Source organism: Stegodyphus dumicola, chromosome 1 (genome assembly GCF_044657685.1).
Source record: "Stegodyphus dumicola isolate Sdum_Otavi_A_Nest chromosome 1, ASM4465768v1".
In the NCBI taxonomy this organism is placed as follows: Eukaryota; Metazoa; Arthropoda; class Arachnida; order Araneae; family Eresidae; genus Stegodyphus; species Stegodyphus dumicola.
This window is the reverse complement of record NC_140768.1, coordinates 99,968,816-99,996,026: the sequence shown is the minus strand read 5'-3', so window position 1 is coordinate 99,996,026 and position 27,211 is coordinate 99,968,816. Positions and strand designations below refer to the sequence as shown.

Here is a 27,211-nt window from a genome sequence, read left to right as displayed (position 1 = left end):
CTTATACTTAAAGGAATATAGCCTAAATTAAAAAGCCTTCAGGTTAATGAAGATAAATTTAATTAAACAAGTTATGAAAAGTTTGTAACAGATATTATTATGAAGCTAAGCACATTTCATAAAAGTACCTACCCTTCCTGATTTTCCTGCAAGAACCCCGATTTCACGTGAATGTTTTTGGAAAGCTTTGGCAATTATCTTTTCATCCCCCTGAAATAAGAATAATGAAAGTTAAATCTAACCACTTCTCAGCTCAACAAATTTCATAAAGCAGTTCAATCCCCTATTTTTAAATTACAGAATTTGGAAGAAAATCGTATTTCAGATGAATTATATGTGAAACATGATTTATAAAAAAAGTACATTTAGAGAGAAATAAAAAATTAAGTTAGCCCTATAATGCTGACTTTTTGCACACATGTAAATATAAGTAATAAGCTTATTTTATATAAAATACCCATGTAATGTTGACCTTGTTTAACACATGCAGGTAGTATTAAATATTTCACACAGCTTTACATTTCGTATTTATTACACATCTGAAAAATTTTAGCTATTTCATCTATACTCTATAAAACAAGGAACAGCCAATTTTTGGTATATTTTAAAACAAGGAATGAACGAAAATTAAAACATGAAAATTACAATGGCATAACTTAAAAGCTATTTTGTATGTTTTTAATAATAAAAGTTTGTAAATTTGTAAGATAACTTTAATAAGAAACACATTTAGCTAATACAACCGAATGTAACTGTAAGAAAGCAGACGTTTCATTACAAATTCAACTGTAAGAAAGAAGAATAGCCTATAGGGTATTTCTCCCGCCTTCTTAGCACGCCTTCGTAGTGTAGTGGTCAGCACGCTCGGCGCGTATTCAAGAGGCCTGTGGTTCGAATCCCGGCGAGGGCATTGCTCATTTTTCATCCTTTCCTGCATCGAAATAACCTAATGTCTCTACAAGACTTACAAACTTGTTCTTACGCGATCTAGAAACCGAAAAAAGTGAAATAAAATACTAAATAATATGTGATAGTCAAAAACTACGAGAATGAGATACCCGTATCACATACGGGCAAATAAAGCTGTGCAAAAAAGGATTGCCTGTATCACGTACAAATAAAATTGTCAAGCGCCTAATTAATAATATATAGAAAAACAATGGAATCGAAAACTTGTAGCAAACATGTCAGAATATACAATCTAAAATAATTTTGTACGTAGACAAGAAATAACAGTATATTATGTGCATGATAAATGGCTATAGACAGCAATTTAGGATAAATAATTTTAAAAAACACTAAAAAAGTACTTTTGTTTACTTCGTAATTTGGAATACTACGCTGTTTAAGTAGGGTAACTTATTTCAGCACTACAGGAGCTTATAATTTTCTCTTTATACACAAATACATACATAAGATTACCCAAGATCTAGAAAACACATTAGATTTCTAACTATCAGGACTTATTGGGATCATGCGCAATCTGCAATTTCTCTTCTCTGTAGATTAAATACGAGTACATATTTACTGTAAAGCAAATAAGAAAATTTTGTTTTATAATTTGTTCCTTGTCCCATCCTTTCCTCATATTGAAAAGTGGTTAGGATTAAAACAACTGGACTGCTAAAAAAGTATTCATTAAAACTACATTTACCTAACTTCCAATAACTTGCCTTTCTTCCTTTCTAAAATCTAACTCAAAGATTCCCAACCTTTTCTTGCACCTTCCCCTTTTAAAAGGATGGCTTCATCGATCTCTTATACTTATTTGTATAATATGCAGCACACAAAATAACTGCGCGTAAAATAACTCAAGATAAGATAACAATTAGACTAAGAATATGAACAGAAGTTTTGAAAAAAAAAAATGTTTAGTAGATTTTTGTTGTTGTTGTGTCATCACTTTTGCGTTTACAAATAGAAGTAGGTTTTCAGAAACAAAAATCACAAATTCTAATTGCACAAAAGCTCCGTTTAAATTGCAGAGACATTAGGATTTTTTGGAAGCAGGCAAGATGAAAAATAGCAAACGCGTTTGCCAGGAATCGAACCACGGACCTCTGGATACCGGCCCAGCGTACAGAACCACTACACCACGAAGGCACGCTAGGAAAGTGGGAGAAATACCTTATAGAATGAATGTGATGGCTGCACTTGATGTAATGATGCAATTTTTTAATATTTGGCACAAAATTGCTTAACTTAATTTTTAAATTACCTCGTACAAAAATATTCAACCTCTTTCTTGTTTTCTTTATTAAATTATTGACTTGACTGAAAGTTGTTTCTACTACGTAAATAGACAGGAAAGTCAAGACTGTTGTTTCGGTAACAATTTTTATTTTGGGATATTTCTTTAGAATAATTTTCAAACTGCAAAACTTAGCGTACCCATGTGTTTTGAATGACTTGACTTTGTATGATACAACTCTAAGTTTGTATGATACAACTCTAAGTCAATAAGCAATTAAGTATGAATTTTATTAATAAATTTTTGTCATCAACGAATTTTGATTATGCGGATATGTTGCTGGAGCATATCTAGCTGTCGAAATATTGATCATCATTAACTCTTTTTAAATCATCGACCTCCAGGGGGATCAATATTGACACCATTAACCCCTGATCTAACCCAAACACAGTACGCAAGGTAAAAGAGGTCCTTCCTGACAACACAAAATCTGCGTGACTACATCTACTCGAGATCCTCTCTTTTTTAACTCATGCATAATAGAACTGCTATTACAATAAGTTTAGGATTTTTTGTTATTTTTATGATTTTTATTGAGATAACAGAATTAAATCATATTTATTATACCAAGTAACAGATATTTATTTTAAGACTAGCACATCAGTAAAAAACAGTAGTTAGATGAAGTTGCAGTCATCTGATGATGATGGTGAGCCTTGTTCAACTTAAAAATCACTTCAAAGTCAATAAAAAAAAAATAAAAAAAAAAAAAAGAGAGAGAGAGAGAAAGAACGAAAAAGAAACTAAAGCATAAAATTGAGATGTATACAATATTACGTACGGATTTATAAGCACTTGTGCGATAATGTTAAGACATATATTCTTCAGAGATGTCAAAGTTTAATGGTGGGGTTGTACCCTGGTTAGGAATGGTGGAAAACCTATACCAAAAGGACAGCAGTTTAGGTAGGATGAAAAGTATGTTAAAGGCTAGGAATTATCTGTTACCATGCAAAAAATATGCATAAATATTTTAAATATGCAGTCATAGTACTCACACGTTATCATGATTAGCCGCCCAGACAGTATATTGGTTAGGGAAGCCTGACTGCTATACCGAAGTGCTCGGGTCCGAATCCCGGAGAAAGCATGGATATAAAAATTGTCTGTCCCTTCATAGGAGGCAAAGGTGGCTCACCTATTAGGTGCCTCCATAATAAAGAGACCACTCCACCTCATTTGGCCTTAGGAGTGGCCGATGCCGGCATAGGTAAGCGCCCGCCATTGGAAGAAAAAAAAAGTTATCATGATTATTTATAGTTGCAGAGACATGATATCGTTGAGTAAAAAAAACTAAGACTAGAACTAGACAGCTAAGACAAACATAATAAATAAAAAATAAATATATTGTTTATTCCATTAATTGAATTTTAAAACTGTGACAGTAACTGAAAATATTTTTTATTTTTTTTTTCAAAGTTACTAATAATTAGCAACAAGAATCGGCGTAATGTGCATAAATTTGCAGGATTACAGCTACGAAGCTTAGCAAACTCGCCTTCTTAAATTACAGTGAAAGAAAACGCACTTACGGGATAACAACGAAAAAAATTTCGAGTATTCAGCTAGAGGATAGCAAACGCAAAGCCATCCAATGAATAGAGATCTGGACGTAAAGCAACTAAGGAAATAATTTGCTGAAAAGCTGATCTAAATTCTAAACGCTCTTTTCCATCAGTTTTTCAATACATCATTTCTTAGTCAATGCTTTTATGATTATTTCGAAGTGGACAAGATTATCTATTCTTTCACTGCAAACCTAACTTTTGAGAAAGCCGCAGAAACGGAAGTTTATGAGATAAGATGAGGATTTCATATAAGCTACAGAATAGGTCCACTACTGCAATGCCACTTTCTTGCAAATCGACAGTTTAGTTCGTCATGATTCGTAACAATTGCACATAATTCGTAAAGTGGAGAGATGCTCCATCTTGTTAAAAAAAATCTGCATTTTTAGCAATTTCCATTGCCATTATTATAAGTGGAAAAAACGATCTGAAGCATGCTCAAGTATACATTGCGATTACTATAAGTTTCAATAAAGAAGAAAAGGCCAAAAATCTTGTTACTCATTAAGCTGGGCAATGATATTAAGATAATCTCGAATGTGTTCATGTTTCACACCTGGATTTTAAGGTTCTCAAATTCGGGCAGCCTGGTGATTTACATAATAATATAATACATGAAACAACCGACAATATAATATTTTTAAGAAATTTTGGTATCAAAGCTATACTGACATCATAGGTAATCCTACCACATTACTAAACTGCATCTTCTTATCCTGCAGTTTAATTGAACGTAACAGTTAGAATTATAGGGTTGTAACCTATACCGTTAATTGGATTTTATAAGCTACAATTTATAAAATTCAATAAAACTGATATATATAATCTTTTTGAGTGACTTATTTAAATAAAAGCACTTTGAATCTTTTTCCCTTAACGAAGGCTTAATGAAATGCTACTATGCTTTCATTGAAACCGCGCATTCAATAAAACATAAAGGAAAATCTGTTATTGCGCAAAAGATAATGAAAAATGTAACTGCAATAAAAGCGGGATAGGGAGTCTTTATTAGATTAGGTTACTTTGGACTATCAGTACAGTATATTTAGAAAAATAATTAGAAAAAGATTTAAATGACAGTTTATTAATTCAAAAAACTATGCAGCAAGGACAAGTATTATGATTTTTAATAAAAGCCGAAATTCACAAAAGTGTTTAATATTTTTCTACCATCTTGCGAAAATAGTTCTTTTTAAAAACGTCTTTACTATATACTAATTTTCCACTAAAAAATGGGTCTGTATTTGCAAATAAATGAGTTTTGAAATTAATTAATAATGAAAAAATTGAAAAATAACTTTGATCTCACCTGCAGACCTCTCGTTTTACTTATTTGTAGTTTTTCTACTTCTTGTTCGAGATTCTTTATAATTTGTTCATTTTCCTTGATTTTTTTATTGCGTTCTTCTATCTCAGCCCTCTCTTCAGATTCTATTAAATGCATGATTAATAGCTATTATGAGTACGCGAAATACATGATTAATTTGCTATAAAATACATGATTAATTTGCCATTAAATACATGATTAATAGCAAACGAGTATGCGAACTGCTATAAATAATTAAACAGTATCTTTACTTTTATCATATACTGTAACAATGCTAAATATAGTCTATCAGGTTCAATGCTCCTTCTAACCTTCTTCGGGAACATACAAGGACCTGACTCGGAACAGAGAGCTTACTAAAGCTATGTTCACTAATTGTGGTAAGTAGACAGGATACAGACGAAGGGTATACAAAACCCTTTATTTTTCTCTATATACAATAACTTCCGTACTTCGGAATACACTGACCCTCCACTCGGGGTCTAACGTAAAAAAGTATAAAAATAAAACTAAACTCTAATTTAACTTTAGAACAATACACGTGGAAGATTGGCCTTATAAAAACAGGAAGCGTATGTAGCACAGAGACTGTGAACACTACAATACGTTTAATTTATCAAGAGGATTAAAACCTCTGGCCTGGAAGGCGAACAGCAACTGCGTAACTTCTAAGGTAAGCGGCCTGCTTCGAACTCACTGCTTCCTCTCTTACGCTTGGCAAAAAGGCCACACTTAAATACTTGGCGTTCGCCAGACAAACTTTGCATAAAAACCTTCACGCTTATAATTCTGGCCGGAAGTAGAAAATAAGAAGTGATAGTAAAGATTTAAAATAAAATAAACGTTAGTAAAACTTAAGATCCTTACATACTTCCCGCCAGAGTTAATTAGTTTGAAACTGAGGTCTAAAACGACCTTGTTGAAAACTTTTAGCTCTAGAATCTAACGCGAGGCCAACCTTTTACAACCATAACTTAACTAGAAACTAGAAAATTTAAAAGAAAGAAATTTGTTACAATAGCAGCTCCCAGGATATACAACAATCTTTTTTTTTTTCATCTGTACTGCATCTAAACAGGAGCTTTATTCAATTCTGGTTCCTTCCAGAGATCTGGAAGGAAAACTAGTTTAATGAAATGTTACACAATGACATTGCAAATAACATATAGAATATACTTCTCTTAACATTCTTATTTCATTCATGACTATTTTAATTATCTCTCCCCGTGCTCTCTGACATGTGTTGTAAAAGAACACCAAACACGAATGTGTTTCTGTCTAAGAGTGCCACACTTCCTCCTACAATCAAAACACTAACGTGTTAAAATTCAACATAACGAGACCTCTTAACACACCCTACTTTCAACTCTAAACCCTGAGGTACTATTCTAAAAGTGCTAACTCTAAAGTGTAGCGTCAGAGAGCCTAACTACATCATTCAACCTTTACCACATATTCGCCATGATTTAATCTTTACAGTCACACGAATAACAAATTTTTAACATTACTTTCACTTTTACCATATCACGGTATTTCTTAACATTTAAAATAACAGTTCACATGTATATAAGAACATATCAACATGCCGTTAATTTTACACATTTGAAAACATACATTAGTAGTACATTGTTAACTTCTATTCTTTTCAAAGCAAGTGCCAATTCTTTCTACATTGAAATAATACTACATTTCAAAAAGTCTTTCAGACTAAAACTTCTTTCTTGCTAGAATGTTTTAAATAAAATTTATACAATAACTTTTTACAATATTTAAGTCTTTACACAACGCTATTATACATCAACTTTAGTTTTACGCACGAGTAATTGAAAAACATAATAAGAAAATCGGTCACAACTCATTTCTCGCCCTTTTGGCGATAAAGGTAGACCTCGCATGAGGTAAAACTTCTTGAAATCTGCCACTTGCAGTAGAAATGAAAGATTAACTTAAGTTTGCAAAGTAACATAAAATTTTACTTATCTTTGTAATATTCGGACATCCTTTTCTGGGCCCAGTCTTTAAAGGTACTGCAAATAGTAGCTTGGTTTATCCTCCTTCTTGTACGGGCTCGCCCTTCAGTGCTTTCCTCTGGAAGCTTCCTTTTTTCACCAGTACGGCCACCCTTCAATACTTTCCTTTTCTCCTCTGCTTGTGGTCTTTGCCGTTTGATGGCAGCTGGTCTGGGCGGAACCGGGAAACTTCTGTCGTGATCCTGCTTGGACCTCGTTGTTGGCCGTTCAAATTTTTCTTGTACTTTTTCCTCCGCCGCTGATGGCCCTTCCGCAGTTCGGCGACTTTTGCTGCGGAGAGTTCTGTCGGATGAGTAGATCTTCCGTTTTAAAGCCGGGTTATAGTTGCCGTCATTTCTCCTGGTCCTCTTCACATACGTCGTCCTTCTCCCTTCTTCATTCTGGGGGGTGTTCGTGAACTCTGTTTTCTGGACGGTGGAACGGCTTCTTTTTCTTGTTACATTCAATTTTTCCGCGGGGCAATTTTCTTTTCACTTGTTTCTGTCTCTCATTGGCTTGCCCTTGTACTTGTCGTTTTTTCACCTCTGGAACTTGTACCTGCGGTGTCTGCCGTGCCGGATCCTGCAAAAGATCTGAAAAGATTTGCATTTTATTACGATCGAAGTAGGGCTTGATTTGATCAATGTTTGCGGAACAGGTTTCACCATTTCTGGCTTTTAACACTACAACAGCGTGAGTTATTTTTTCTATAACATATGGTCCTTCAAATCGTGGAAAAAATTTGGCAGTTTTATCTTCTGGTGCTGAAGAAAGTGAATGCTTAATTTTTAAAACTTCATCCCCTACTTTATAAGTTACTCCCCGTCGTTTCAAATCATAATATAATTTCTGTTTTCTTTGTGCTACTTCCGTATTCTTTTTTGCTTCTTTTATTAGTTTTTCTATATCACCCATTTTAAATTCTGGGGCTCTTTGTTGCACATAAAATAGTTTATCTAACGGTGTTATAATCTTTCTGCCTAGAAATAACTCAGCAGGAGTTTTGCCCGTTGTATCATGTTTTGCGGTCCTAAGGGCGAAGGCAAATTCATTGACATAGTTATCCCAGCTTTTATGAAAATTTTTAACATAACTACGGATAATTTTCACTATATTTCTGTTGACCCGTTCCGCTATATTTGATTGCGGCCGATACGGGACCATTTTTAAATGACGTATGCCCAGTTTTTGGCACATGTCTTCAAATATATTACTTACAAATTGAGGACCATTATCCGATATAACTTTTAGGGGCGCCCCGTATTTTAAAATATATTTATTTAAAATAGAATCGGTAACCAATTTCGCGGAGGCTCGTTTTAAGGGAACAATTTCGGTCCATTTACTAAAATGATCAACCATAACAAGGAGATAGCGACTTTTATTTAACTGACTTTTTGGGAAAGGGCCCAATAAATCGATGCCAATTATTTCATTTGGAAATTCGGATTTAATACTATTTAAAAACCCGGCCGGGCGGAAATTAACATAATTAACGGCTTGACATGTTGGGCAGGACTGGACATACGCCCTTGTTAACTTTTGCAGTTCAGGAAAGTAGACTGCCTCGCGTACGCGTTGGATAGTTTTTCGAATACCAGCATGAGAAGCTAAAGGGCTGTCATGGAGCTCATGCAGGATATTTAATCTAAGACTAGCTGGGATAACAGGTCGAAATTCGTTGTTGGAATTCGTAGTTTTTGTGTAGAATAATAGACCATCTATTAGTTCGTAATGGGCCGCCCTATTTTTTATCGCCACAATATCTTGGTGGCTAAAATTTTCAGGATCCTTCAAATACTCATAAATACTTCCAAACTCAGGATCCTTACCCAGTTCTGTTATTACAGTTTCTCGGGAATTTATTGTACACGCTGTAAGCATTGCAACTTTTACGGTATTACCCTGTTCGTCTAATTTAATTCGTGATAGGGCATCTGCTACGATATTTTCCTTTCCGGGGGTATGCTTGATTACCAGATTATATTCTTGCAGCTTGAGTGCCCATCTTATTAACCTTGGGGATAAATTTTTCCCTGAGTACAATCTAGTTACCGCCGCATGATCAGAGTACACTGTTATTGGCGCCTTTCCAAAATAGACTCGGAACTTTTGCACTGCTAACAGAACTGCAAGTGCCTCTCTCTCGGTCGCGGAATAGTTTCTTTGTGTTTGATTTAAAGTTCGGCTAAAAAATGCCACGGGCTGCTGATTTTGCGAAAGTACCGCTCCTACCACATAATTTGAAGCATCCGCTGAAATTTCTAAATTTTCATCCTTTTCAGGAAATTTTAACACAGGGGCTTGCGTTAATGTTTGTTTTAATTTTTCGAAAGCACTATTGGCTTCGGCCGTCCACGAGAATCTTGCCTTTTTCCTTTTTAATTTTAACAATGGCTCAGCGATAGCCGCAAAATCTTTTATAAAGGACCTATAATATGAACAAAGTCCTAGAAAAGAAGAGAGCTTCTTTGCCGTGTTTGGAGTCGGATACTTTTGTACAGCGATTATTTTTGATTCATCTGTCTCGATCCCTTTTTGCGATATTTTGTAACCTAAATATTTTAATTCAGGGGCTGCAAATTTGCACTTTTCGACATTAACTTTTAGACCGGCCTCATTTAATAAAGAAAACACCTGTCTTAAATCCTGTATATGTTGGTCGAGATTATCACTAGTAATAATGATATCGTCTAAATAGATAAATGTGGACTTTCCAAGAACAGGTCTTAACACAATGTCCATGCATCGCTGAAATGTTGCCGGGGCGCCTGAAAGGCCAAACGGCATACGCAAAAATGCATAAGTGCCAGACTTGGTTATAAAAGCAGACTTAGGCACGTCCTCAGGCCTCACCCCTATTTGAAAATAACCAGTCGTTAAGTCTAAAGTCGTCATAAATTTGGTTGATTTTATGTTCCTTAAAATTTCTTCTATGATCGGCAACGGATATATCGGATATTTCGTTATGGAATTTAATTTACGGTAATCAATAGCGAATCTCCACCTTTTTGGATGCTCCAAAGGATAATCATTATTTTTCTTACATAAAACCACCGGGCTAGCATAACTACTTGAGATGGGCGTTATGATCTTTTTACGTAGCATATCGGTAATATGTCATTCTATAATTTTTTCCTTATTCTTATCATACCGGTATGGTTTTTGACGAACTGGCAATGCATCTCCGGTGTCAATACTATGGTTAGTAACCTGAGTAAATCCTGGAATATCACTAAATAACGAAGCAAATTCACTTACCACTTGTCAGATTCTATCTTGCTCGTCATTAGGCAGGTGGTCAAGATTTAACCTTGGCGGTTCAACCTTTTCTACACGCACTGGTTTCATTGTCAGCTTAAGGGACGCTTCATTAAAATCCAGTGTAGCTTGTGCGCCTGAAAGAAAGTCTATTCCTAAGATCAAATGTGCTTGCAAATTCTTTACTATAAAAAACATCACCTTTACTTGTTCGTCCTTGATACGGATATACAAAGGTACTTTACCTACGCACTTACATTGTTCTCCTTGCGCCGCTAATACTGTCGTATTATCCGCATTATATATGCGGTATTTGCGAAAATACTTTCTAAAAAAGACTTCTGCCACACAGGAACACTGCGCGCCGGTATCCAGGAGTGCGGTGGCCGGGATATTATTCACCAAGACTTCAATCTTCGGAAGAGTCAAATTTTTCACCATTACTGTATTTATCTTGTAGGAAGAGGGGTTTTCGTGGCCTTCGGATTTCCGCACCCTCTCGTCAGCAGAAATCCGTTTTAGTTTAAATTATTTTTCCTTTCCGTGCTTTCCTTCTTTTTCCCCTGGCCTTGAGACTTTTTTCCTGGGTTGCTATTGAACTGTCGACGTTCGCCGGCTGTTTTTGAATGCTCGGGTTTCCTTGCCCACTGATTCGCTTTTTCTCCGTAGCCGTATGCTTGAGTTTGCTGTAGTCTTGGCGTACCAAATTGGTTTCGCTGTTGATATTGGCGTCTTCTTTCGACGTCCGCCGTTCTTCTACTTTCAAACTGGATTGCTAGCTCAAATAACTTTTCCAGTGTAGTCGGATTTCTTAATTCAATAAAGTCTTGCACTTGGGGCAGTAACCTCGGCAAAATCACTTGAATTATTTCAGGATCCGGACGGTTTCCACACAAGAGCTTGAAAACGTGAATTTTTCTTAAAATAAAGCTCGAGAGGTTTTCGATTCTTTGTTGATATATACTAAAAAGTTCCGTTTCTAATTTCGCACGATCCCTTACAACAGGGAAGGCTTTTAGTAGGGCAGTCTTGAAATTTTCGTAAGTATAGGTGGGACTTCCTGCTTGACCCAAGGAGACTTCTGTCGATACATTTGAATCAGTTAAGCGCTTGGCCCCTCAAAGCGCTGGTAGCTAAGGTAACTTTTTGAAACTCGTGCACGGGGTAGAGCATGAAGTGGTCATCCAATTTTTCCAAAAAACTGGTTATCGGTGAGTTTCCGTTAAATGTTGCTTCTAGTTTCATCGAAGCGCGCATGGTCTGGACGATGTAACCGAATCCTTCCAGGGCGGCAGCTGGCATTTCTGGATTCTGAGCCGTTTCTGCAGGCAGCACAGGTTCTTCTTGAAACTCGGCCATGGTTATTCTTCTTCGTTGGGCGCCACTATCAGGTTCAATGCTCCTTCTAACCTTCTTCGGGAACATACAAGGACCTGACTCGGAACAGAGAGCTTACTAAAGCTATGTTCACTAATTGTGGTAAGTAGACAGGATACAGACGAAGGGTATACAAAACCCTTTATTTTTCTCTATATACAATAACTTCCGTACTTCGGAATACACTGACCCTCCACTCGGGGTCTAACGTAAAAAAGTATAAAAATAAAACTAAACTCTAATTTAACTTTAGAACAATACACGTGGAAGATTGGCCTTATAAAAACAGGAAGCGTATGTAGCACAGAGACTGTGAACACTACAATACGTTTAATTTATCAAGAGGATTAAAACCTCTGGCCTGGAAGGCAAACAGCAACTGCGTAACTTCTAAGGTAAGCGGCCTGCTTCGCACTCACTGCTTCCTCTCTTACGCTTGGCAAAAAGGCCACACTTAAATACTTGGCGTTCGCCAGACAAACTTTGCATAAAAACCTTCACGCTTATAATTCTGGCCGGAAGTAGAAAATAAGAAGTGATAGTAAAGATTTAAAATAAAATAAACGTTAGTAAAACTTAAGATCCTTACAAGTCTACACAAACATACACAAAGATTCAAAAATTTACATATAATTTTATGTGCGTAATTATGTCACATAATTCCACATTAAAATAAAAATTAAATAATGCGCATGGCTATTTAAGAATTTAAGAAGTTTATTGTGCATAAATTCTTTAAAAAAAATCTGATGTGTACACCACATGACTTCCTTGTACGGAATATTAAATTATACGCATTTTTTCTTGCATTTCATTTAAACTTATTGGATTTAATTAAATCTGCTTCGCCGACAGCGCATAAACCACAATAGAATAAATGCATTCTTTAAAATTCACTCTAGTATTTGTCTAACATAGCGACACTCTGGCGCTAGGTTCACTTAACAGTATTAATAATTATATAACAGTTAACTTGTATAATAATTATATAACGGAAACTAAGTTAACTGTTATATAATCCAATAATTATATAACAGTTAACTTATATATTTCGTTCATATTATAACTCATAATGCACAAAATTTATATCATTTAAAGAACAGAATTATATAATCGTTGCCACATGTTCTATTCAAATACTGTAATAAAGCTAGAATGATGTATAAAAGAAATTAAGGAAACAAAACAAAAAAGGAACAGTTTTTCACAGACGATTGAGTATTTCTCATTTAATTAATTCAGTTCTCACTTCGCGAGAAGGCAAAAATACATAAAAACTCAAAATATCTATTAAAAATTACGAAGTAAATCTTAAACACTTATTTCCTCGAAAAAATTCCAGAAAGAATTAAGCATGATTTAATTGGCAATAATAAATGAAGGCGTTATCTTTGTTGTTGCGAAGCTAAGTTTCTCTAGATTGGCAACAAATCCACTAGTCTCCTGTTTCAAATGTAAACATCAATGGCCGCCATAAAAAAAAAAGGCTTAGCGGCACTTAGACAACTTTAAAACTATTGATAATTCTAAAAATATTGCATAGAGATTTACTAAAGGCATAAAAACCTTAACTGGAAGATAAAAACAACATAATTCAATCATTTTTAAAGCAAAAAATGTACAACTTACAAACATATAAGAGTAAAGATACTGAGATCACTGAGCCGGGTAACAAAGTGGATATATATCATAAATATATTTATATACGTTTGGTGCGGCCGATTGCAACTAAATACGAAGTGCACATCTACATGTTATAGCAGTCCTAACAAAATTTCAACGTTCTGAGGCTACTCGTTTTTGAGTTATGCGAGATACGTACGTACGCACGTACGTACATATGTTCGTACAGACGCCACGAAAAATTCTCTTCAGAATTCATTTTAAAGCAGTTTTATAATTTTTTTGAAGGAAAAGAGTATTTTATTCTGTCCTTACGTACAGATATCACGCAAAAACATCGTTAAATTGCATTCGATAGCGGTCAAAATGAATATTTTCGTTGAAATATGCTGCCTGAAACTTTTCGCGATTACAATACTTCCCTTTTACTTCGTACAAGGATGTAAAAACGAAGAGAAAAAAAAGAAACATGCAAAGAACAAACGCAGGTTTTCCCCATTTTGAGAAAGTTTGATTTACATTCTTTCGTTTCTAGAAAATGCATGCAATATTTCAGCTATCATTGACCAACTGAAAAAACAGTTATAAGGAAACATTTTTACATAAAAACGTAAATTAGTGACTTTAGTGTTTTATGCAGCAGTTGTAAAGTAACACGTAATTTTAAAAGATTCCTAAAGTTTAGGTCATGCCTGAGAGATGTTTACGTGCCTACAAAGAACTAATCGAAAAATCTTGTTTTTTGGAAATTTTTACATTAAAAAAGGTAAATTATGAGCTTTTTTAATGGCAATAGTTGAATAAGAACATGAGTAATTGAAAAAGACTCATTAAGTTTAGGCCATGTCGTAGATTTCTGGGTGCCTACAAACATGTATGAGTCTAAGCAATTAAGAATACAGTCATATACCAACCCTTTCTTAGCAGATTTCTATTTAATATAGGTAGACGTAATGTATCACCTAACTTTGTTCAACTAAACTTAACTAGTTCACTGACAATCCAAGTACAATCAAATTAAGGCGTTACGTAGAGTTTGCGAGGTGAATTATCACCACTAGAATTTCTGAACTTGTAAAACAAATAAAAACAGAATTACGTTCACTTTATATTTATTCTACATTCACTACTTGCGAGGGTTAAATAAAAATATGCAACATAAATTTGCGAGTCACCTGGACCTAGCTTAAACACAAGCTTTCTTCAGAATGATATAATATCAAATAATTTAATCTAATACTACCAGATGTTACGAGCTTCGCCTAGACCTAGATTACAAAAATTCTAAAGTACAACTTACCAGCTCAATGCTATTTAAGGTCAGCGTCGGAGTCACCAGCAGAGAACGAGGAAAGCAGCGCCGATGAGTAAGCCAAAAACTCTCTTATACAACTATGCTCAATTCTTCAAACTTTACAGTAAAACTGCTTGCCATTCAAATGTGATACAAATTTTGGAATCAGCGGTCCTCGTGGAGAAATGGGGCAGACAGAAAAGATGCAAATTAAATAACATTTCGTTATTAAATCTTAATGTCACAATAAAAGAAGCTAATGATGATTACTATCCTGACTATTCTACGCGTTCAAACGATGATGAAATACTCTGCTCAGCAAAATTAGGGAAGCATGTGATTTAGGGAGACACTTTATTACCCAGGTGATGCTCTAGATGATACTTCTTTCCTGTGTCCCAGCAAAGTTAAAAGAAAGAAGACTATGGCATTAACCTTAATACATTAAGGTACCACTAACTCTCACTATTATATTTCCTCAATGTATTCTTACTATCTTCCCGATTGTAGAAAATAAAGGTATACACTACAGCAGCTTGCTTTATAAAAGCTATATATTTATAATATTACTTCCACTTTTTATCATTTATTAGTATTATTTTAGGTTTTATTTATTATTTGTTATTACTTTGTCAATTCTATTTTGGGTTTAGGAATCCTCATTTTTTTTAAACTGAGAATAATTTCTTCTTTGCTGGAGCCATTTCGGCGTACGAAAGGTTCAAGCGAAGTTTGAATTTTTTTTTTTTTTTTTTTTTTTTTTTAGACCGCCCATTCTTCAAGTCTGAAAATATATTTACGTTCTTCAATGATCGTGTGATCTGTCTGGATTTTGAATTTCCCACCCCCCAAAAGAATGCTCTATTTTCGGATAATAGTAGAAACCGCATTCTCTTCAAATTTTAACATACTTTTATATTTTTGAAGCTGGAAATTCATTAAGAACGAAGCATAATTTTAATAAAAGTCATATGCCAATATTAAGAATAGTACCTGATAACTGAATCCTTTGTTTTAAATGCTGAACTTTACTCTGAAGCTTCAAAACAGCAGCCTCTGCTTCTTTAGCAGCTTGAAAAGGATCTTTGACTTTACCTGTTTCTGTAGTCATACTGTAAAATATATTGTGATTTACAATAGTTAAACGGAGAGAAAAGAAATCATAAAAAATGCATTTGCACTCCTAAAACGTAATCATAAAAATTGCGTTTTGACAACCAACATTCACCCCCTATGGATACATGTTTTCTGTTATTAATATGTTTTCATGTGTAGGGTATTATTAATGTTTTAATGTGTAGAGTATTATTATTTTAATTAACCAGTATTTATAATTTCAGCTTTTACTAGTACTCCTCCTTTCCATTTCCTTACCAGAATGCAAATTTTGTTAGAGGTATTTAAGTTGAGGTTTTCGGATTGTAAGTCAGAGCGTGTTTCTGCCTCTGGAGGCCACGTTAATAGGATCGCCAGCTCTGATGAGATTGTATTTCTTCGGCTTTGCGTTATTGCTGCCGACATTTAAATTGTTACGCCATTGAGAAGTTTAGAGCTAACTTCGCGTTAAATCAATTGTGTAGTCATTGACTATTAAGTATAACTTTTGAAACTGTAAGTTTCATCGCTACAAATGGTGATTGCTAAGCACGAGATGTGCGTTTATGTTAAAGCTTTGATTTATTAAAAAAGTTGTTTTAAAAATTTTCAAGACTCTGTTGTTACTTCAGACCAAGTGATATATCGCTTCAAGTCTGTTAGGAGTTTGATACTAGTTTATGCTATCGAAGAAAGGCAAACTCGATAAATGCAATAAAATATACTAATTTATAATATGCTTTCCATAACTATTTCAATCAAATGTGATTTCATTGCCACATTTAAGAAAACTCTTAAAATGATTATGGCAAAGCACATTAGAGCAATCTGTTTATGGAAAATACGTCTCTCTAAAGGACTCTATAAGGGAAACTGGCACGTATGCAACAAGCGAATTAAAGCACGAAGCCAGTGCTTTCAACAACCAAGAATAAGGTTCGCTCATAAAAAACCGCTTTATGATACCTCTAAATATAATGTTCAGCTTACTGTTAAAGACTATAAAATATTGGTTCGGATTAAATTTATGTTGCAATCAAGATTTAAGTTAATGATATTTCAACTAAATGATACTAAAAGAAATTAAGGAAAATTACACAGTATAGTTTAAAGAATCACGATAAGTGATAAGCATGGAATTGAAGAAGCTAATTTAAGTAGCGATTATCCACTAAGAATTAAAAAACAATTTTCATAGAAAAAATAATCTTACTCATGTCAATTATAAATAATGATAAATTCTTAACCTGTGCAAATAGGCTACATTATTTAAGTCGGTCTACGTAAAAAGATCTATGACGACACATATTTTCGCTCATGTCTCTTCAAGGCAAACTATGGTTTTCAGAAAAATTTAATAGCACCTACAAACGGCCACCTTAGCCTTGGGCCTATTGACTTCTCTTGCTTGATGAACGGACCTAACCTCAAAAAGAAGGATGATTTCCGTATCTCCAAACTTGGTTAAATAAATCTTCTTGATATCTTATCATTTTGAGAAAGTGGTATTTAGAGGAAATAATGTTGTGAAGAGTAAGTAATCATTCTCCAGTTAAGAAACAGACATATGTAAGCAGTTCGGGTTCATTTAGATAACTGAAAACATAAGTAGGAGGCCCGGAGTTGGTACCTGTTAACTGTCTCAGTCTCGATCAATGTGTAAGGATTATGTTAGTTTTATTAAAAGTTAAATTTTGAGTTAAACTTCCTTTCCTATCGATTCTTACTTCAGATTACCACTTCCGGCCAGATCGTAGTTTTAGAAGCACGTCTGAATGTTAATGAGGAAGCGCGGTATATAACAGCGAAGTTCTGCAGTCTTAGTGAGAGAGATAACAGATATTCTAGTTGCACGCGTCCGCATTTTTAGGCTACTCTTTCGTAAGCTATTATTACGTTCGGCCGTACTTTAGGCCCTTGATAGCTTCGCAGTCAATTAGCGTTAAGGGGCCAACTCTGTTAGAATTTTGATAACTTCGGCTATATCTTCTTTAGTTAAGATTAATTTAGTTTAATTCTTAGTCTCTTAAGTTCAAGTCCGAGTGTACAACTTTTATTGTACAACTTTTGTTTTGATAGAGTTTTGTTAAACTTTAATTGGAATAATAAAGGGTTATTTTACCCTTCTATCTTGTTGTTTCCACTCAAGGATTATTCGCTTATTAGTTCTTAAGATTCTTCACTTCCAACAGTAACTTAGAATAAACCAGTGGGGAATCCTACAACTGTAACTTCATGTTTTGAAAAGAAATTGATGTACTTCCTAGAGTGCTTCTCAGAGATATCTTCCCTTCACTGGCTTCATTTCCTCACTAAACGTTCCCAAAAACTACCTCTGCCAAGCAATCCTTCCAATGAGAAATTCTGATTTGGTAGAATAAATTTCCTTTTTTTTTTTTTTTTTTTTTTAATTTTATTTATTTATTTATTTATTTTTTTAAACTTCATCGTATTTTATGATTTTCCAAAGCAGATTCAGCTTTCGATTTGCGATGTGGAGTATCTTCGTGTTGTTACTGTAGATTGTGCCACAAATTCCTCTTCTTCCAAAAATTTTTCGAAAGGCATGTAAAAATGTCTGAGTGGTCAAGTTAATAATCCATTCCAAGTGTATGCCTTTGCTTATGACTCAATGTTGTCTTGATCTTTTATGTTCAACAGTACTAAATAATCTAGCCCAGTCGCTTTTAAAAAATATTTTTCTGATATTGTGTCAGCTGATAGCGGCGTAGGAATCTGAGTCGCTAGTTTCGCACGGACGTTTTCGTATAATTTGCATTAAAATGTAACACTTTTATTATTTATTTATTTATTATTATTATTATTTTGTCTGGCTCTTAAAATCCACGTTTCCTTCCTAAGATGGGGTAATGTTTCTGCTATTCTTCCGTGATTTACTCTTTCTGGAAATTCTTAATGATCAGACAGGCGACAAGAACTTCAGAACAAAAGTAGATGTGCATTTTTCTGGGGAATATTAGCATACTGAAGACGTTCTCTAAATAAAATTGTTCCTCTTTCATCTGAAATTAGGTTAAATGCCCTAATGATTGAATTTGTTAGTATCACTTTTCCTTTGGTTAAAACCAAATATTATTGAGGTAAATTCTCCGTTCTGCGTTCTTTTAATTCGATACTGTTCAGCCAACTGAAATTACTCTGTAATTAAACTGCCATTTTCCTGTTGTGCGGTTCTTCACACTGTAAATGTATCTCTGAATCGGAACTATGATTCGCAATACTTTGTTGAATTTGCAGAGTTTCTGTAATCATGAAGAGTTCCTAATTTAGTTTCTTAAAACAAAAATAATGGATTCTTTCGTTTCAAATTCGATTTCAAACCACTGGGAAATATCATTACTTTGCGGTCAATGGCCTGAATCTTTTCCTGTCCCGGATGATCCATACCACGAGTGCTCCTTGTCCTTTAGAGCAATTAATTAAGTCCTCTACCCTAGAAAACATAACTATCAATCGGAATTAGAAAGAGTTTCCATTTCTTCAACTGACTCGTATTTATGCTACACATACGAAAACCAGCCATGCAGCCAGCCCTTTCATCTACATTCGAGTCTGGAACTAATTTCCAGTATTCAGCTTTCTTCAATCACTCGTCCACTCGTGGGCGTAGCTGATATTTTTAATCTTTCCTTATATCGTAATCATCGACTGTGTTCCTTTTTAATGCCTATGTTATTTCGTTTACCGTTTTTAGCCAAAGTATCTAAACTTCTGCAATTCACTAGGCTGCGCCATTTTCAATTACAATAGCTCCAGGGGTAATGAGGCATCAATAAAAACATTCTTGTAACAGTTCAGATTAAAAGGCGGAGGAATTTTGCTTCAGTGGATTATACAATAAACAATTACAGGAACAACTAGCTACTGAAGTGCAGATAAACATAAAAATACTTTAATAATGATATGCTTTGTGCACCTTACGCCAAATGGACAGTTGATCAGCAAAGACAGCAGCTACGCGTTTCCTTTCTAATTGTATAAAACTTTAACGCTATCAATCTGTATGGGGAAATAGTGACACTAAACTCATGTGGACTACAGATAGAATAAATTATAGATGATCATTGCCTTTGTCTTCTTAATAACGCAATTGGAATCCTTAATAATGTTCCACAGAGGATGTTCTGAATTGAACAATAGAATTCAGATATTCTGTTAATTACTTTTGTTGATGTTCTTAACGTTTTGTGTTTCCTTTTGGCTTTATCTAAAGCTTTTTTAGTATTCTCATCCATGATAGTAACTAACAATATGATTCGATACTTCTAAATTCTATACGCGATTAATATTATCATAAGTAATTTCATATAAATATTCTAGAGCAGGGGTTCTCAAACTTTTCAAATTTTCCACCACATAAATATGAAACAAAAATATATATACCACCATAAAAGCATTTCGCCATTAAAAATCAATGTATCCTAAATGGAGTGCATATAATCAAAGAATAAAACCCCTTTAAATTTATATTATTTAATTATATTCGCAAATGAAACTTTTTCATTACAGCAAAATACAAATAAGCACACTATGAGTATATATATATATATATATCTAATGATTGTGGCAAATAGTGAGTAATAATACATCCATTAAGCAAATAATATAATTGTACAAAAGCAAAAAAGACCAGACTTGTCAAAGCTGGCCTTGAATAACAGGGCCAACATTGACAATATACATTTAAAAAAATTTATACATTCTGTCTTTTTGACATTTTAGATATTACAAGTTTAAAAAATATTATGAATGTTGTGAAATTCAGTTTTCTTTTAATTGAAGCACTTGATTAAACGTACTTACCAAGTTTTGTGCTTAAGGTGTAAAAAAAATTGTTAAATAAGCCAAGAACATAAAATGCAATAGCGCACCTTAACAATGTTATTTAACTATAACATTACCCGTATTAATAACAAGTATAAGCAACCTAATACTAAACGAAACAAAAAAGTAGAATTATAAACATATAAAACACTCAAACAGACATACTAAATTACGAACACGTATCAAATTTAAGATGAGTGTTTATACTTCGGACTGTATACCAAACTAATCATTCATTTACATTCATTTAATTATTTTCTGCAAAAATTGCACCACTAAAAATATTGTAATGTACCACAGTTTGAGAACCGGTCTTCTAAAACAAGAAAAAACTTCACGTTTCAAATAGAAACCTACCGATTCTTCTGGTGCTCATGGTGCGTGAGGGTTATTATTCGGTATGTACTAGTAATCCCGCTTCTGAAAATGTGTTAGATGTGATCTAATGTGGCTTATCAGAATGGCACACGTTATTGTTAAACTAGGTGTATTAACGAACTAAGTGCTTACAAATATACACTGCCTTAAGGAACACCATGTTTTTTGCGTCTAAATTTGAAAATAAAGTCACATAGTAACAAGAAAACTAGAGGACATATCACTAAACAGTTCGTTAATGAATGCGACATAGAATTTTTCTGAAGTTCAACACAAACATCAATTACAACAAAAAAATTGAACTCTTGGCAGAGAAATCCAGCTTTGGAGAAACAGTACATCGCAGTCTTTCGAGGAAAAAATATGGTGGTAACATTACAAAAATGGGTTCTAATAAAGAATGTGTCTATCCATAGCTGCAATGTAATGGCGGTAGCGACGTTCCATGCTGTCAATTAAGTTGTTGGTCAGTGAAATGGGAAGCAACGACCACACATGGAGTAATCCTTGTTCGAGCTCATCCAGCAACCTTGGAGGAGGACTTAAAGCAGCAACCTGTCTCCCAAGGTAGTAAGTACCAAAGACGCTCTATTGGAATCAGATTTGGGAATTGAGCTGGCCATTCCATCCGTCCCATACTGTGACCCTCAAGATATTCTTCAGCAACCCGAGCTCGGTGCGGTTGCCAATTCTCCTCCATCAGAAGAAATCCAGGACAAATAGCAGCGGCATTTGAGAGGATATAGTGATCAAGAATCTCGTCACCATATCTCGTACCGCTCAAACTTCTTACATGCAGTTCAGTGTGACAATGAAGAGAGATCCAAGCCCAAACCATTATTCCACCAACTCTGTAATTGTGTCTTTCCACACTGCGTGATTGTCTGTATCTGGTGCGTTATTGCCTCCAGATCAGCTGATGGCCTGAATCACTCTCCATTGTGAACCGGGACTTGTCTGTGAAGAGAACAGACGCCCATTGTTGACTATTAAAGGAGAAGTGTTCTCTTGCCCAACATTAATGAGCATCTCTGTATCCTCGGGTTAAAGGGACACAAAACAACTGGTCGTCTTGCATACAGATCTGTATTGTGCAGGCGTCTGCGCATTATAGTAGCTGCGATTTCTGTTGAAACTAAATTACCTGCCATGAGCTGTAGCACGATAATGTTGCTCCTCCTTTGGGCTGAAAGAATTAAATAACGGTCTTCCGCAGGTGTTGTAACTCTTGATCTGCTTGTAACATGTCTTCTAGACACAGAACCTTCGGATTCAAACTGCTTCCATAGCCGGTGAACCACATTACGAGAGACATTGAAACGTCTAGCAGCATCAGCATGTGGCATCCCCATTTCCATCCATCCGATCGCCGCCACCTCAACGAATCGGGCAAATGACTTCTCATGGACATTGATAGACTCTCCTGGATATTGTCAAAGAAAATGCTAATAACAACTGAAGATCAACATTAGTGAACAAAACAATTTTTGCATTTTTTCCCATTCATTTCTATAAAATAAAAGTGGTAGCTATATTTTTAAAAAATATTTTCTTAAACTTCTTTACTCTCAAGCATATAAATTGTGAATTTAAATGTTACTGACAGTTTTGAAATGGTGAGCTTTGAAAACCATGCTGTTCCTTAACTTTTGGAGGGCAGTGTACATTCAGCTGTAGGAGGCAGGAATTATAACCCATAGCCATTACATTGATTCGTACTCTTCTCAATTATAGGCTCTGTAACGGCGGCTTTCTTACAACGTTATCTATCGGCGGAAAAACCTTTAGAAGTACAAAAATGAACCATTTTTATATCGGAACATGAAACCGTAAAACATCCTCTCAGTAATTTCAGAGAGCATTGTTTGCCAGATAATAAACTAGGTATAGAAATTATTATTAAACTGGGTGAAGAGGACGCATTATTACAGTAATATTAAAATGGCTGATTTTCATTTCGCATATGGAGCAGCGAATGGAAAACAGCAAGAACAAACGTTATCATAAAAGCTTGCACCGCAAGTCTTAAGAAACAGATCCTGCGACATAAACAGCTATTGTAGTAAGGACTGAATGACGCACACACGTCATGAAAGAAGTGGTCGTACTCTAAACTGAATGTAATCCATGCACAAATCATAAGTTGTTTCACATGAAATTGCCGAACTTCATCCAGCGCGTGGCGAGAATTGCAACAGGACGGTTTCCATATTTTCCATATGCAATGGATTCAGCCACTAAATGCAGAAAATACCAGTAATACATGGAAATCGCAGGCTGGTTTTCTACAAAAATACGTCGCATAGCTGAGATTCCCCTTACGACTTCTTTTCATCAATAAAATTGCATCTGGTGCTATGTTATATGTATTTGTGGGCACATGGAGACTCACAAGCCTGCAAGCTAGGCAGCTACAGCTCACAACACAAGTTTGAACAAGCATTGTTGGACTATTTGCTTTGCCCATACCTTCTTCCATCGCGAACTTGACGGACGTATTTATCGGATATGTTTTGAAGAGGTCAGCATGTGGCCGATGATTGTGATCCATAAGCAAAATCGGAACCAGTGCCCTCCGGAGAAGATGCACGTGGGGGAGGATGAGTAAGTAAGTGAGCCTCTGTCGAAAATGTATCCGTCACTTCAGCATTATGCATCCTCATACAAGAAGATCAGGACCATCTCAACGTCTCTTTCAGTGACATTAATGGGATGAAAGTGTAACCCTACCTCTCTATATATCAGCTGAAGCTGAGCTGTCCGACTGAAACTACTCTCATCAGTAAAGAGGACGTTACTTCATTGATGAAGTATCCACGCTTTGTGTTTTTACGCCACTGTAAATGGTGCTGCTGTCAATACTATGCAGCGTTCAGTACGGCGGACGAATCGGCACCTTTCTATGTAGTCTGACTACAGTAAAACGAGTCACCTGCCATCTGTTTGCAGTTGCTGATCAATGTCTGGTTTCAACTTATTGTCGTCTACAGGGTGATATATGGTCGTCAGTTGTTGTTTTCCTTCGCCGGCCACCACCAACTTTTCTTACAGCTGTATCTGTCATCCGGAAGGCTTTCCAAAGTCATGAACAATACTTTTATCATTTCCAAACTCTTGGGCAATAGAAGTCAAACCGTGACTCTCCTCAAGCTTGCCAGTCATTCTACGACGTATAAAGGCGTCCTAATGTTTTCTTGCAGCCATATTGCACGTACTATCTCATTTTCATTTCCAGGAGACTGCCTGGAAATGCGCCTCCCATTCTTCTGTTTAAGCTGGCTTGCAGTGCGCGCGCTGACTTCTCGCGCTTTGCGTGCCCTGACACACCGTCTGAAGTCATAACTGCATATGCATCACCTTCCTTCACTTTCCTTTTTTGCTGCATCCCTTTTCTTATTATACTGATCGCAAAAAGCCCTTTTCAACAATTTCTTGGTTGTTTGATAAAAAATGAATTTTTGTTTAAGTTTTGCATGCTAATGCATTTAATCAAACAAAAGACAAAAAAGGACAAAATTTAAAAAAAAACCTAGCTCTCTGAAAGGGCTACTATTAGGTCCAATCAATGACATATCTGAACATTGGTAGTTCTCTGGCAAATTGGTTGGCTTCTTTAAATTGATTCTTCAACAGTTTCTGCGCTTTCGCTGTTTTGTATGGTTGAACCGAGTCTTCTTCGTGGTCATCAGGATTTCCCCCTTTCGCTTCAAATAATGTTTCCTCATCTTCATTACAGAGATATTGCATCAACTTATGCATGTAAGCTTGCTCTTGTGCAGCTGATTAGTCATCTGTATCAACCTCACACCCTCCAAAACTTCCTTCTTAAGAACTGTGGTGCGATAAATCATGTATTTAGTTGTAACTGCCTTAATCTTTTCATTAATAACTTCATCGTCAATTTTCTGCACTTTTACAATTTTATTCTGACAGTTCTTTTTATTATGTCTTTTTACAGAAGCTGCTACACCATTCTTATCATCGAAGTGCTTTTACCCTTCTATCATAATCACGAAGTTCCGTAAGGAAATTTTGCTGGAAGTACTGCTATTCATACTTGAGGTCGGCAGTCTGTCTGATTTGTATCTATGGATGACCGAAACAATGACATTTCGGTCAAAGATAAAATTCAAAATCCAGATTCAAGAATTACGGAATTATAAAATGTTATTCACTCAACATGGTTCACGTAAGTCGTGAAAATAAGCAGTCAAAAAGCATGTGGCTCACGTTAGTCTAACAATTTCCCTCGCCGAAAAACTTCAGAGCTCAGGGAACGTCTCAGACACTCCAGATCACAGGCGGCTAAAACCCGCCGGGAACTGGAGAAATTCAACCAATTAGAAGCGACCGTTGCGACAGGATCTTTTGGCATCATTTTCCAATCGCCAAACTGGTATACAAGAAAGCAGTTGTTAATGTTATGGTAACTTGTTTGTACTTCTTTTGTAGAAGTAGTTCGTTTGTTTTGGTTATTTTGTCCTATCCTGATATGATTTAATATTTAATTTATTGTAGGCGCAATAAGTGAAGTATGTAAATCTCAATTTCGAAAACAAATACAACTTATATTCTACTCAGTTTGCTAACTCGATACCGAATAACTTTTCGATACTTTTAAATAAACGGTGAAAATAATAATTGATAAAAATTACCGTATTGTGAAATTTCTGGGCTCTTTGTGTATGCGAAAATGCTTGGTGATATCTAGGTTCATATTATTTTATGTACTCTAAACATAGTAAAATTCAATAAAGAAAAATATTTTAAGAATGTGTCTTTTATATATATATATATATATATATATTTAAACTTCTTTTAAAACTTTTAGAAATCTCTCTTTTGTATATTTTTCCGTCGGCAAAATTACATTAACAAAAGCTCCTACTAAAATACAGAAAATACAATGATTATTCAGAGAATCTATATATATTAAATGTGGGATAACTCATAAAATAACACAGGTAAGCCAGTGACAAATAATCAGGTAACCCAGTAACTCCCAAAAGAAAAAAATAATTGAAAAACTTAACATGAAACTTGTTTAAGCATTTATTCTCCATCTAAATAATTCTATTTCATTTCACTGTGTTATGTAAAAATAAAGATCTAATTTTTGAAGTCTTGCAACATTAGCAGAATAAAGTAATTTTTATTTCATGACGAATCTGTGGAGTATTTTACACTCTATATTACACTGTGTGTGTTACTATGTACACTGCTAAAAAAAAAAAAAAAAAAAAAAAAAAAAAAAAAAAAAAAAAAAAAAAAGGGACAGTGCTATATCTCCCGTTCTACTGGGCCGATTGACAAAATTCAAATTGCGTTTTTCATGTCTCGAAAGCGCGACTTAGGATATATATTAGATTTATATATAGCACTATTCTAACATAGGTATTTTGACACAAAATCGGACTTTTTCTGAAATAACATACCATTTTTTTTCCATATTTCGATTCTACGTCTCAAATTATGCCAGAATACCAAGTTTTGTAAAAATCGTACGAGTAGTTTTTAAAATATTAGCTCTCAAAATTTTAGCTCCTCAATGTTAATTGAATTTGGCAAATATTTATTAATATCTCTTTTTTTATTAAACTTTTCTGATTTTTTCTCTCACATTTCGAAATTTAGATTCATTCCAAATAAAATTTAGCCATTTTTTGTGTTTTATTTTTTAAATTTCTATTTTTAAATAATTTTTATAAATTTTTCGAAAAAATTTTTGAATTATAACCTATAAAATTTTTACCATCATCTTAAAGTAGGTGTATTTTTAAGCATATCTGCAAAAAATTAGACTTTTTTATTCAAAATTTTCTAAGATATACACGAATTTACATATTTTCCAGTTTTGAAATTTGGCATCTTTTTTTGAGCGATAATAACGCCAAATGTGGTCTATGGATTTTTGTTACAGTGAATTGCCACAGCTATTTTTAACCTTAAATTTCAAGTAAGATTTTACGGAGAATTAATTATATGAGATTTTTTCCTTCAATGAAGCGTAATAAATATTTATTAATACTATATGAAAAGCTATTTTTTTAAAATTATAGATGATATTATTCAAATTTTTAACTATTTTTTTAAAATTTCTCTCTATCTTCCTTTTTTTAAAAAAATAAGAGTAAATTTTTACCTTCGGCGTTTTATCGTCTGCTACTTTACTTCGTTTAAATC

At 34.6% G+C, this 27,211-nt stretch overlaps 1 protein-coding gene across 1 annotated transcript in view; it reads right to left on the bottom strand.

Annotated features, from left to right (window-relative positions):
- The window catches only part of LOC118179464 (outer dynein arm-docking complex subunit 3-like), a 114,542-nt gene that overhangs the window by 48,469 nt on the left and 38,862 nt on the right, over window positions 1-27,211 (bottom strand). Inside the window, exons 2-4 of the mRNA XM_085818173.1 lie at window positions 15,704-15,822; window positions 5,129-5,250; window positions 133-210 (exon numbers count right to left, since the gene is read on the bottom strand). Of these exons, the coding sequence (XP_085674299.1) occupies window positions 133-210; window positions 5,129-5,250; window positions 15,704-15,821 (318 nt within the window). The 5' untranslated portion in view covers window position 15,822. The remainder of the gene's footprint in view (window positions 1-132; window positions 211-5,128; window positions 5,251-15,703; window positions 15,823-27,211) is intronic.